A 12,505-nucleotide genomic window follows, 5' to 3' on the forward strand; every position below is an offset into this window, starting at 1 on the left:
TCAAGAAAGTTCCCACAGACATGCCTAAAGGCCAATTTGATGGAAGTAATCCCCTGATGGAGACTTCCCCAGATAACCACGGGCTGTCGAGTTGACATTTAATGCTAACTAGGAGAAATATCTTGCATAAACTTATGCAAACCTATCTCAAACCGTAATTAGAGTCCCACAGAAAGAAATACAGTATTTATTCATGTAATTCATTCCCCAAGGTTTGTGCATTCACTACTGAAGATTTTTTTCTTTAGGAGTAGAAACAAGTGCTTTTTATAGGTTGGAAACACAAAACAAAACAAAAATCAACCTAGATTGCTAATATAAATGCTACTATCTATGGCTAATGTAAATACCTTTTTTTTTTTTTTTTTTTTTGAGACAGGATTTCTCTGTGTAGCTCTGGCTGTCCTGTAACTCACTCTGTAGACCAGGCTGGCTTTGAACTCATAGAGATCTGCCTGCCTCTGCATCCCAAGTGCTGGGATTAAAGTTGTGCGCTACCACCGCCTGGCTAATGTAAATATCTTTGGGAAGACTGCTCAAGATAAAGCATGTACAGGGGCTTAAGCCTGGAGGCTATCCAAACTGAGACTAGGCAGAGAGTGGTACAGTCATACTTGGTCTGGTATGAGTAAAAGGAGGCCAATGACTGGTTTTAAGAAAGGAGCTAACATGACAAGAATTACATTTAAATTTTTTAAGACAGGGTCTCATTTAGCCCAGGTTAGCCCCAAACTACATAGATGAAGATAATCTTGAATTTCTGATCGTCCTAAGTGATGGAATTACAGAATTGGGCTATCACACCCATTTAGATTTCCATTTTCTAAAAGCTCATGCTGAAATGAGAACAGAGACTTGGAGGAAAAAAGCATACACTGAAAGAGCAGTTAGGAGGCCACAGAAAAAAATGCAGGCAAGACTCAGAGGAGATCTTACTTTAAAAGATAATGGAAATACCTTTTAAATACCACAGACATGGAAATAAAGAAATGGACCTAAGATATATTTAGTAGTGTAAAATGTCAGAATTTAGTAATGGCTTGGACACCATAGTGAGAGAAAGATTGCAGATACTGAGGTGCGGAGTCTCCACAATCACAAGGAGAGAAAAACATGAAATAAAGATCATGGCCAGATATGGTGGCATACTCCTTTAATCCCAGCACTTGGGAGAGGCAGGTGGATCTCTCTGAGTTCTCTTTGAGCTTTAGGCCAGCCTAGTCTACACAGTGAGTTCCAGGCTAGCCAGGCTTACATACTGAGATCCTATTGAAAGGAAGGATGGAAGATAGAAGAAGAATAGATCAAATATGATCGAGGAAGGGAAAAGAGAAGTTATGGACTCAGTTTTGGGTATTGCTTTTGACAAGCCTTTAAGATTTTTAAATGGTAGTCAATGAGGCAGTAAGATGAGTCCCGGGCAGATGAGATAGTTCAGGGGATAAGGCTGATGGCCTGAGTTGGATCCTTGAGGTCCACATAGCAGAAGAGAACCTACTCCTGCAAGCTGTCCCCTAAACCCTCACATTAGAATGGCATGCACATGTGCCTTCCAATGAATAAATTAAAATAATAATAATAATAATAATAATAATGATAATAATAATAGAAGTGAGTCCAGAGTTTTAAAAGATAACCTTGAGTAGACTTCTTTAAACTGAATTTCTGGGTTATTTGAGAATAACTGATAAGCTATTTGGGGCAAGAGCAAAGATGCAGGATTAGACTTAAGGAATTCCAACATCTGATAAACTGGGAGAAAAACAGTCTGTACAGAAGACTAATTAGAGGAACCAGTGAAAAGAGAGAGGAAGTGAGAAGCCATGATGCCACAGAGCCCGGGGTAAGAGGATTTTCAGAGAAGAAGCCGACAGTGCTGATCATGCAGACAGGTCAAATCAAAAAGACTTCAAGTCCGTGGGCTTAACGGCATGGAGATGACCGCTGAACCCGACAGGAGCTGCTGCAGCAGATGACGGAAGGAACCAGAAAATGCGGCTGATCTCAAAAATGAAAACAAGTAAACAAAGTGCAATCCTGAGGAAGAGTTTAGACTGAGAAAGTTACATGGAGACTACAAAAAAAAAGAAACACATTGCTGCAAAGCTTTACCAGCTCTTCACATGCCATGCAGATCCTGAGTAAGGTGGCTCAATACGGCAGGGTAGCCCACGATACATGGAAGGGGAGGCTCAGGCGGAGGGTTTCCGGCAGTACAGGCTGGAGTACGGGGCCGTGTGGGGTGGGGGGGTGGGGGTGGGGCGACGACGACGATGATGGGGACACGACACACACTGAGGGACATGACATGGAAGAACACACAGTGCAACCGTGGGGTGGGGAGAGCAGAGCTAAATTCTCTTTGCATGATGGTCTTCACTTGTAAATAGAGAAAACAAGTTTTTTGGCAAAATTGCTCTCGGATTTCAGACAGGATGGCAGAATTTGACTAATACTGTCCTATAAGAGAAAACAGGAAAGTTTCAAACAGATAGCTGTGTATTCCTAAAATGGGGGTGTTTTGTTTACTGCTGGGCTATAACCCTCATTTTCTTTCTTTCTTTCTTTTAACCCTCATTTTCTACCTGTGATAAGATACTGGATAGCAACATTTAGGTTTTTGACCTATTTTGAGATAAATATACTTGTCTCACAGACTTATAACTAATGATATTGCATATACAGCGATTCAATAAGTATCATATAAGTCAAAAGTATATTCTTATATTATAGCTCATCTTGAAAGGAGAAAGAGAATAAAGAGAAAGTGAATTGGGACAGTAAAATCAATTTGAAATAGAGTGGACAAAAGAATGGAGGGTGAAAGGGGCTGGAGAGATCAGAGAACCGATCCAGGCAGATAGAGAAGACAGATGAGGCCTGTGACAGGCGATCTGCTGAGAACTCCTCAGCCCTCCATCGCCTTCCCTCACTGTTTCTATATATAGCCCAGACAAAAGAACTCTAAGCCGACTCTTCTTCTGCCTTATCACGCCAGTGGCATTATCTGTGGTCCAGCAAGTTTTCTCTCCCAGGAGTCTCCTAATCAATACTGAACCTGACATCAACCTGGTGTTGTTATTCAGTGTTCTAGGCCACTTCCTGAACTCAGTTATTCAAACAAAAGCAAAAGCAAAATGAAACTCACATTTGGTTCTGCTAAACTAAGAACCCCCTGTGAGAAGAATGAGAAGTATGCTTACAGAACACCGAGCTCAGCGGGAAGACTGATGGGTATAAAATAAGAGAATAGTCTTAAAGTTAATATAATAGAACAAGGTAGGGGCCCAGTTTCGATGAATATTTAACACTCTTCTTACTGTGTGCTGAGGACCATCTTCATTATCCCGCATGTAGAAAGGCTTGAGAGCTAACGGATAGTTGATGACAAAGACTGGTATGTCGCCACAGTGTTTCACCAGGTACTTCTCATGTTCAGTTTGCAGATCAACACCCCACTGTAATGAGAAACGAGAAGACAAGGATAAAATATACACACAAAAACAACCGGTACCAGCTCCAAGGGCTCTCTCTCCTTGGGGCTCAGTGATGTGTGCGGCTGTCTGCCAAGGCTACACAGCTGACTAAACTCAAGGGAAATACTTGCTAATAAGAACGGCCAAAGGCCTGGAAAGATGAAAGCTGAAACCAGTAGATAAACACTATTGTTTCTGTGCTCTATCTCAGGGAATAGCACTCAGCAAGTACAGCACAAGCAGGAAAACAAAATACTTTCCAAAGGGATAAAACGGATGCAGAATTACAGTTTTTATTAATATTGCCTAGAGTTTCTCCCCTAGTTACTGTTCCTAAGTCTCAGGAAATTAAATGACAGGTGATGGTACTTCTAATACTAAGCCTATCTTTAGTGAGATAGCTTTTCTCAGTGAATTTCTATTTTAATAAAAGAGCCAATTCATATATGAGATGTTCTTTGATGACTATGTAATAATACTATTCTAGTTATTTAGTAAATACTACTATGACTATTAATTCCAGGTGGCATATTAAGTGTTGGATATAGTAGTAAGAAAAAAAAAGGTATCATTCCTGACTTCATGAAGCTTGGTAGGAAATATCAAAAAAGAAATTACACCGGGCGGTGGTGGCACAGGCCTTTAATCCCAGCACTTGGGAGGCAGAGTCAGGTGAATCTCTATGAGTTCGAGGCCAGCCTGGTCTCCAAAGCGAGTTCCAGGAAAGGTGCAAAGCTACACAGAGAAACCCTGTCTCAAACAAAACAAAACAAAGAAATTACACAATTAATTATTATAGAACCAACAAGTGCTGGCTGGTGGTGCACACCTATAATGCCGGCCATTGGGAGGTAGAGGCAAGATCAGCAGTTCAAGGTCATCCTCACTATGCAGGAAATTGGAGGGTAGCTGGACTGCAAGAGATCCTTCCTCGAGAACTAAAGCAACAGCAACAAAGAAGCTCAAGGTACTGTTAAAATTTGTAAGCACATCTAACAACTGGACATGGGACCAGTGGGAAGAGCTGTTCAAAGACAACGGGACCAGTGGGAAGGGCTGTTCAAAGACAAGGGTAGCACATCATACTACTTTACTATTCCCACGTTTGGCAGTACCCTCTACCCCACAAACACTTTAAATAAGAAGTTTAAACAAGATGCTTAATTAGGGAAAACTATTTTAGATTTATTTTTCAAAGAGGAATTTCCCCTACTTAAATAAGATTGGCCTACATGTAACAGTTATGCATAAACAAAAATTACAAAATTGCCCCTACTTTTATAATGATAGATGAAAATCATTACAATTCTCCATTCAAGGATATTTATTTGTATTATTGGGTTTTTCTGCTGAAGTTAGTATGAGTTTGTTCTCAGTCTCTTAGATGTTTGGTCAGCCACAGAAAGCACAGAGATCTCCTCAGCCACAGAATGACAAGCACAGATCTGCACCAAATGAGCATACAAATGAGTTAACAGGAAGATAAAGCTGAATCAACAGGTCGCTAATGGAGAAAGGAAATATCATCATACAACCAGTATTTTCCCTACCCCGTCTCTCTTTGGTGTCAATCAAAAACATCTACTGGAAATTCAATTTTAAAAAAGCAACATACACCAGTTACATTATGTATAATAAAGGAATGTGGATGGTGAAAAATGAAAGAATAAGAAAACATTACTCAGTTGGGTGGTGGGAGGCAAAGGCAGGCAAATCTCTGAGTTCAAGGCCAGTCTGGTCTATGAAGTGAGTACCAGGATGACCAGGGCTACACAGAGAAACCCTGTCTCAGAAAACAAAACAAAAAACGAACAAACTCCAACCAAACAAACAAAAACCAAACAAACATAAAAGGAAAACATTACTGGACTTCAGCCAGGGAAGCAGTTATGCTAGCTGAAGATCTTCATCTCTCCCAGCTCTGTAGCAAATTACCTGCTGCAGGCACCCCACCCCATCTCCAGTGGATCACACAGATCTCCCATTCCCAACTCATTGATCTATCCAGCCTCAGCCCAACCCCCAGCCTATCTCCATTACTAAGTGTCAGCTCCCAACACCTAGGAACACATTTTATCTGAAACCCCCAGGGGCCACACCTATCAGGATTCCAGAAAAATTTCCTACCAGACAACACAGAGCCACCGCACTCTTCTAAGAGCCATAGAAGGCAACAAAAACCAATCGACAAAACACCCACACAACAAAGACAAGACCAGAGATCAGCACCTAGAATTACAATTTTCCCAAACTCAGATGCCTGCATGAAGACACAATCACTAACAGCCAGGACAATATGCCTCACTAGAGCTCAGCAACCCCACAGCACAGCAGGCCTTGAGTATTTTAATGTAGCTGAATCAGAAGACAAGGACTTTAAAACTGTCTTTATGAATATGATAGATGCCCTTAAAGAAGAAATGGATAAATCCCTTAAAAAAAAAAACAAAACTATGAAAATACGAACAGCTGAAGGAAATAAAATAGTTCAAGACAAGAAAGTGTGTAGCTTGAGGCGGCGGCTGCTGCCAGTCCTTCTGCCTTCCTGTCCTTTTATTTCTCCTCTTTGTTAGTCCCGCCTATCCTTCCTGCCTAGCCACAGCCGATCAGGTTTTATTTATTGATCAATCAGAACAACTTGACATACAGACCATCCCCCAGCACAGCCAAGTGCAGACCATCTCAAACACCTGCACTCAGGCCCATGGTCCTAATCATCCTCTATACGGACCTGCTGGGTAACGCCACAAAGAACCCAAGAAGGGCTCCCACAGGACATACAGATCATCCCACAGCAAAAGTGGAAATAGAATCAATAAAGAAAACCCAAACTGAGGGAAATCTAGAAATGAAGAATTTAGAAATGCAAACAGGAACCTCAGAGGCAAGCCTTACCAACAGATCACAAGAGATGGAAGAGAGAATCTCGGACATTGAAGATACAATAGAGGAAATGGATATCTTGATCAAAGAAAATGTTAAATCTAAAAAAAAGGCCTGGAACAAAACATCCAGGAAATCTGACGATGAAAACACCAAATATAAGCATAATAGGAATAAAGGAAGGAGAAGAAACCCAGGTCAAAGGCACAGATAACATTTTCAACAAATTCACAGAAGGAAATTTTCATGTCCTAAAGAAAGAGATGCCTACAAAGGAACAAGAAGCATACAGAACATCAAATAGATTGGACCAGGAAAAAAAAAGTCCCCATAGCACATCATAATAACACAACATACAGAACAAGGAAAGTATTAAAATTAAAATATTAAAAGCTGCAAGAGAAAAAGGCCAAGTACCATGTAAAAGCAGACCTATCAGAATAACACTGAACTTCTGAATGAGACTCTAAAAGTCAGAAGGGCCTGGACATATGTCGTGCAGATATATGAGACCACAGATGCCAGCCCAGACTACTATTCTCAGCAAAACTTTTAATCACAATAGATGGAGAAAATAAGACCATTCCATAAAACCAAATTTAAGTAATATCTATCTACAAATCCAGCTGTAGAGAAGGTGCCAGAAGGAAAACTCCAACCTCAGAAAACACATGAAAGAAACAATCCCAGACCAGCAATCAAAATTGGTCTCTCTCTCTCTCTCTCTCTCTCTCTCTCTCTCTCTCTCTCTCTCTCTCTCTCTCTCTAAGTAAAATCACCAAAACCAAATAAAACAGAATCAACAAATACCACTCATTGATATCTCTCAACATTAATAGTCTCAAAATCCCAATAAAAAGACAAAGATTAAGATAATGGATATGAAAACAGGATCCATCCTTCTGCTGCATCTAAGGAACACACATTAACATCAAGGATAGATATCACATCAGGGTAAAAGGATAGAAAAAGATATTCCAAGCAAATTGACCTAAAAAGCAAGCTGGTGTAGCCATTTTAACATCTGACAAAACAGACTTCACACCAAAAGTAATCAGAAGAGACAGGGAAGGACACTATATACTCGTCAAAGGAAAAATTTACCAAGAGGACATTAAAAGCTTAAACATTTATGCTCTAAAGACAAGGGTACTCAAGTCCATGAAAGAAGTACTATTACAGCTTAAATTACATACTGACCCTCACACACCGATACTGGAAGATTTCAGTACCCCACTCTTGCCGATAGACAAGTCCTGTAGAAAAAAACTATACAGAGAAATGCCAGAGCTAACTGACATTATACACCAAATAGACAATAGATGTCTACAGAACGTTTCGCCCAAACATAAAAGACTACACCTTCTTCTTTGCACCTCATGGAGCTTTCCAAAATTGATCACATACTCAGACACAAAGCAAGTCTCAACAGAAAAAAGAAAACTGAAATAACACTCTGTCAGACCACCGTGGATTAAAGACGGGTATCAACAACAACAGAAACAACAGAAAAGCAACTTCAAAATACGTATAACTTCTAGTGAAATAGAAGCAGTCATGAAAATTCTCCCAACCACAAAAAGCCCAGGGCCAGATGGCTTTAGTGTAGAATCCTATCAGACTTTCAAAGAAGAGTTATGCTAATACTCTTCAAACTATTCCAAAAAATAGAAACAGAATTTTGTGAGTTCTAGGCCAGCTTGGTCTACATAAGGAGTTCCTGGTCAGCCAGGGCAACATAGTGAGACTGGATTCAAAATGACTAATAACCATGTCTAACAAAAACTCACAAATACTAGGCACAGATCCACAAATACTTACATTACTAATGAAAGAAACAAAGTTATTTAATGAAGCTAAAGATAACAGGGACACACACACATACAGTACCTTGGGGGTAAAGGTGAAATTCTGGGATGCTTGCTTTAAGATCTCAACCGCCTCTGTATAAGACATGCTGGGAGAAAACAAAGCAAAAGTAGAAAGGTTAACACAGTGGGACTGCTGTTTTAGACTAGAAATAAAGACGCAATGGAATCTGTGAGGTCATAAATGAGTACTAAGTAATTGGAAATTTAGGCTGATCTAATCCTAGGAAAATGTGATCTGCATGAAGACAAGTGGCTGTTCAATAACTTCACTCTTGCCCGGCATACAACATGCACAAAAGTCACATCGGAAAGCAGTCTCTCAATACCCATGCTACGCCAATTCTCTACTAAAAAGGTATAAAATACTGAGGTTCAAAGAACAAAAGACTTTTCTAAAAGTCGTCACTTATTATTTATTCATCAAGCAAACATATATGTCACAGCCACTAGATGCTAAGCATTATTCTAGGTACTAGAGACACTATAGACAAAAATAAAGCCCCTTCCTTCCTTGAGCTAAGGGGTGTGTGTGTGGGGGGGTGAGGGGGAGGGGAAGAGGGAGAAGGAGAGGGAGAGGGAGAGGGAGAGGAAGGGGGGGGAGGGAGAGGGAGAGGGAGAGGGAGAGGGAGAGGGAGAGGGAGAGGGAGAGGAGAGGGAGAGGGAGAGGGAGAGAGAGAGAGAGAGAGAGAGAGAGAGAGAGAGAGAGACCGAGACCGAGACCGAGACTGAGACCGAGACCGCAACCGCAAGTAAACAAGTAATAACAGTGCCAGGTAGCCATTACGAAGAAAAATACAATAGGGAGGTGTCTGGGTTACCATTTTAGGTAACACGTTCAGGAAAGGCCCACTTAGTTGGTGACATTTGAATGGAAACCTGCATCAGAAAATGAAGAAAATGAACCATAAAAATAACTGGGAGGAATAGACTAGACAAAAAGAATTCCAAGTACAGGGCCTTCAGTGAGGAACGGTTTGTCCCTCTGGAGGAACAAAAAGGTCAGTGTGACTGGAGCACACTGAGCAACGGGGAAAAATCCCAGGAAATGCAGCAAGACTGGTAGTCAGATCATGAGCACTTCTTCAGACCTCGGGAGAAGTCGTGCTAACGTACTCTAAGCATTCTAAGACTGCTGAGGAAAAGTCGCATTGGTTTTCTCAGTAAGGAACTCACAAGCCTACCATGAGAAAATACCATCACATGTGTGTGCACACCTAGAGGCTGAGATGGGAGGACTGCTTGAGCCCAGGGGTTCAAGGTCAGTCTGAGCTACAAAGGGAAAGGAAGATGGTAAGAGAGGAGGAGGGAGGGAAGGGAAGGAAGAAAAGAAGGAAGAAAGGGAGAGAGAGAAGGAGGGAGGAAAATAAAAGCTCATACATTTCCCACCTTGTTCCACAGTTGCTGACTTCCTTCTCTCATGTTTTTTTTTTTTTTTTTTTAAATGTTGTACTTGTGAGCACCTGTGTGCATGTATGCATGTAGAGCACATGTGTGCCTGGTTCCCATTGAGGCCACAAGGTGTTGGATCCTCTGGAACTGGAGTTACATAAGGTTGCTGTAACTCCATGTGCTGAGAATTGAATCTGAGTCCTTTGCGAGAATAGCAAGTGCTCTGAACTATTGTGAAATCTTCCCAGCACCTCCTCTCAAATACTGTATTCACTGTTACCACTTCCTTGTGTATCCTTTTAGAAGATTATAAGTAAATATGTGATTATTTATAACATCTACTTGAGTAAATATCAGAGCATATATCATATACACTTTTATTTTACTCAATATTATATGTTATAGATTTTTGTATTGTGATGAAGAACTTGTTTTACTAGACAAGGTCTCATGTAGCCCTGGCTAGCTTCAAATATGCTATATAGCTGAGGGTGACCCTGAATTCCTGATTCCCCTGCCTCTGCTTCCTGAGCACTGGGATTACAAGCATCTGCCACCACATACAGTTTTATGTGATGCTGAGAACTGAACATGATAGACAATCTCCATGCATGAGAGAGAAGCTCTCTATTAACTGAGCTAGTCACAGTCCAAGAACTTCATTGTCTGAATTAAAACAGAACATTCTCATTATGTATATGTGTGTGTGTCTGTGTGTGTGTGTGTATTTACTTTAGTTACCCATTAATGGTATTTCAGATGTTTCTAATCTTTTGCTACTATAAATCATGACTACACACCTAACGCAACTGAATAATTTTTACACACTGAGAAGATAGGATTATTGGATCAAAACTTGGAATTTTTTATGTATTCTGAAGTATACTGATTAATTTACTGGCCTCCCTTCCAAAAGGTCATAAAAATGCACACATACCAGTAGCACATGAACGTACTAGTAGCATATGAACACACCAGTTTCCTTGAAAATTATAAGAAAAAATACTGCAACAGTATTTGGGATGATTAAAAAAAAATCTACAAAACTTTCTGAAGGACTCTGAGCTCAATCTACCAGTACAAACTTATGCTCTGAATTTTGTACCTATACAAACTAACAAGAAAATGTCTTTATGGTGCAAATACAGCCAGATGTGCTTTGAGTGAATGACAGATTTTGTTTTAAAATGAACATTCTCTTCAAATTCCACTCTGTGTAATTTCTAAGGAAATAGTGGTGGCATTAGGTTTTGGGAGTAATAATAATGTAAAAGTTGAGTATCTGCAGACGGGACTCTGAAGCTTAGGGAGAATGCATGTGACTTGCCAGAGATCTCTCCTGTGAAGTAAAAAGCCTATCTGCTGCCTCAGCCTATGCTTCCAATTGCTAAGCTAGCATTCAACACTTGCATTATCATGTGCTCCATCAGAACAAAAGATAATGGGGCTGAGTTCTGACTCTACTAGTTAGTAATGCTAATTGCTTCAACTTAATGAGGACACATGATTAATTTTTGTAATGTTATACATTCAAAATTTAAGTATTTGTACACATAAAATATTTTGTCTGAAGCTCTTTCCTTGGACGTTCTATGTTCTAGTTCATCAATTACTTCAAATGATCTACCAATTACACTGAGAAATATTAAGAAGCGGCAGTTTTTATACAGTTATTACGCTACTGTTTCATTATGAGGAAACAATAATTCTAATATTTCTTCTGGGGATAACGATCTCCTCCACTTCCCCCCACCCCCACTCCCTCTTAATTTAAAGCATCGCTTTCAAGTTTAGATTACAGCTCTGATACTGGATATCCTTAATGGGCTTTTCAAAGTCTCTCTACTAAGTATGTTTCTTGATATGCATAAAGAATATTTCTTTGCCTTTCCAGAAACTGTTTCCCAAGTGCTTTGAGGAAAAAAAGGAAAGTCACTATAATTTACTTGAACTGTTTGGGGATCTAATCATACTATTTGTTATGTATTAAATATTACAGGTACTCTGTGGTATGAAGGTGTGTATGGGTTATATGCAAAAAGTATGGCATTTTATATAGAGGGCCTTAACTATTCAGATTTTAGTATACACGGAGTTCAGAGAACCAACCTTCACGGATACCAAGGGATTACTGTACAAGGTATGAATTTTAGTAATACAAATCATAATTACTATGTTCATTTATTTTGCTATAATTCATGTATTATTAATGGTACATGATTTATTAACTATGAATTAAGTATAAGAGCAATAAAAAATAATTAGAATATGGGTCTTTCCTCAAATCTGTTTTCATAAACACAGAGATATATATAAACAAAAATTATAACTCCATGTGATATAATGGCCAAGTATGCGCAAAGTCCAGAAAAATTGTAATTTCTACTTACATTAGGAAGTTGTTTTTTAGCATATGTTCTAGTCTGTCCTTGATAAGACAAAAGAGAACAAAATTTAAATGTAATTATATCCATTATATATAATTAATATACTTAAAGTGCCATGAATTTGGCCTTATCCACAAATGTATTACCTTCTGGCCAGGAGCTATGAATTTGTGGCACAGTTCAACATCTTCAGGACAATTTGAGAGAACCATCTCAGTGGCAGCCTTGAAGAGTTCCTCCATGACCTAAGAGAAACGAGACAGAACTGCCTGAACAGCAGTCTTACACAAAACCCAACCGAGCTTCAGGGCTTGAAAGGCCACCCTCCAGCTTCCAGCACCTAAAGTCCATTAAGCTCCTTAACCCCTGAATGTACTAGAGCAAGTCAGATCAATACTGGTATTGAAAAGAGCTTTCAAATGAACAGCTATCATTGACTGGTGTCTCTTTACTTATTAATGGACTCACTTACAGAATTAAGATAATCACAGCACTTCAT

General features: G+C 39.7%; 1 protein-coding gene across 1 annotated transcript in view; it reads right to left on the reverse strand.

Moving 5' to 3' along the window:
* Window positions 1-12,505, reverse strand: part of LOC114698661 (probable asparagine--tRNA ligase, mitochondrial) — a 77,349-nt gene that overhangs the window by 12,622 nt on the left and 52,222 nt on the right. Inside the window, 4 exon segments of the mRNA XM_037206370.1 lie at window positions 3,321-3,458; window positions 8,250-8,316; window positions 12,010-12,047; window positions 12,153-12,251. Coding sequence (XP_037062265.1) covers window positions 3,321-3,458; window positions 8,250-8,316; window positions 12,010-12,047; window positions 12,153-12,251 — 342 coding nt within the window.

This window comes from Peromyscus leucopus, chromosome 1 (genome assembly GCF_004664715.2).
Source record: "Peromyscus leucopus breed LL Stock chromosome 1, UCI_PerLeu_2.1, whole genome shotgun sequence".
Lineage (NCBI taxonomy): Eukaryota > Metazoa > Chordata > Mammalia > Rodentia > Cricetidae > Peromyscus > Peromyscus leucopus.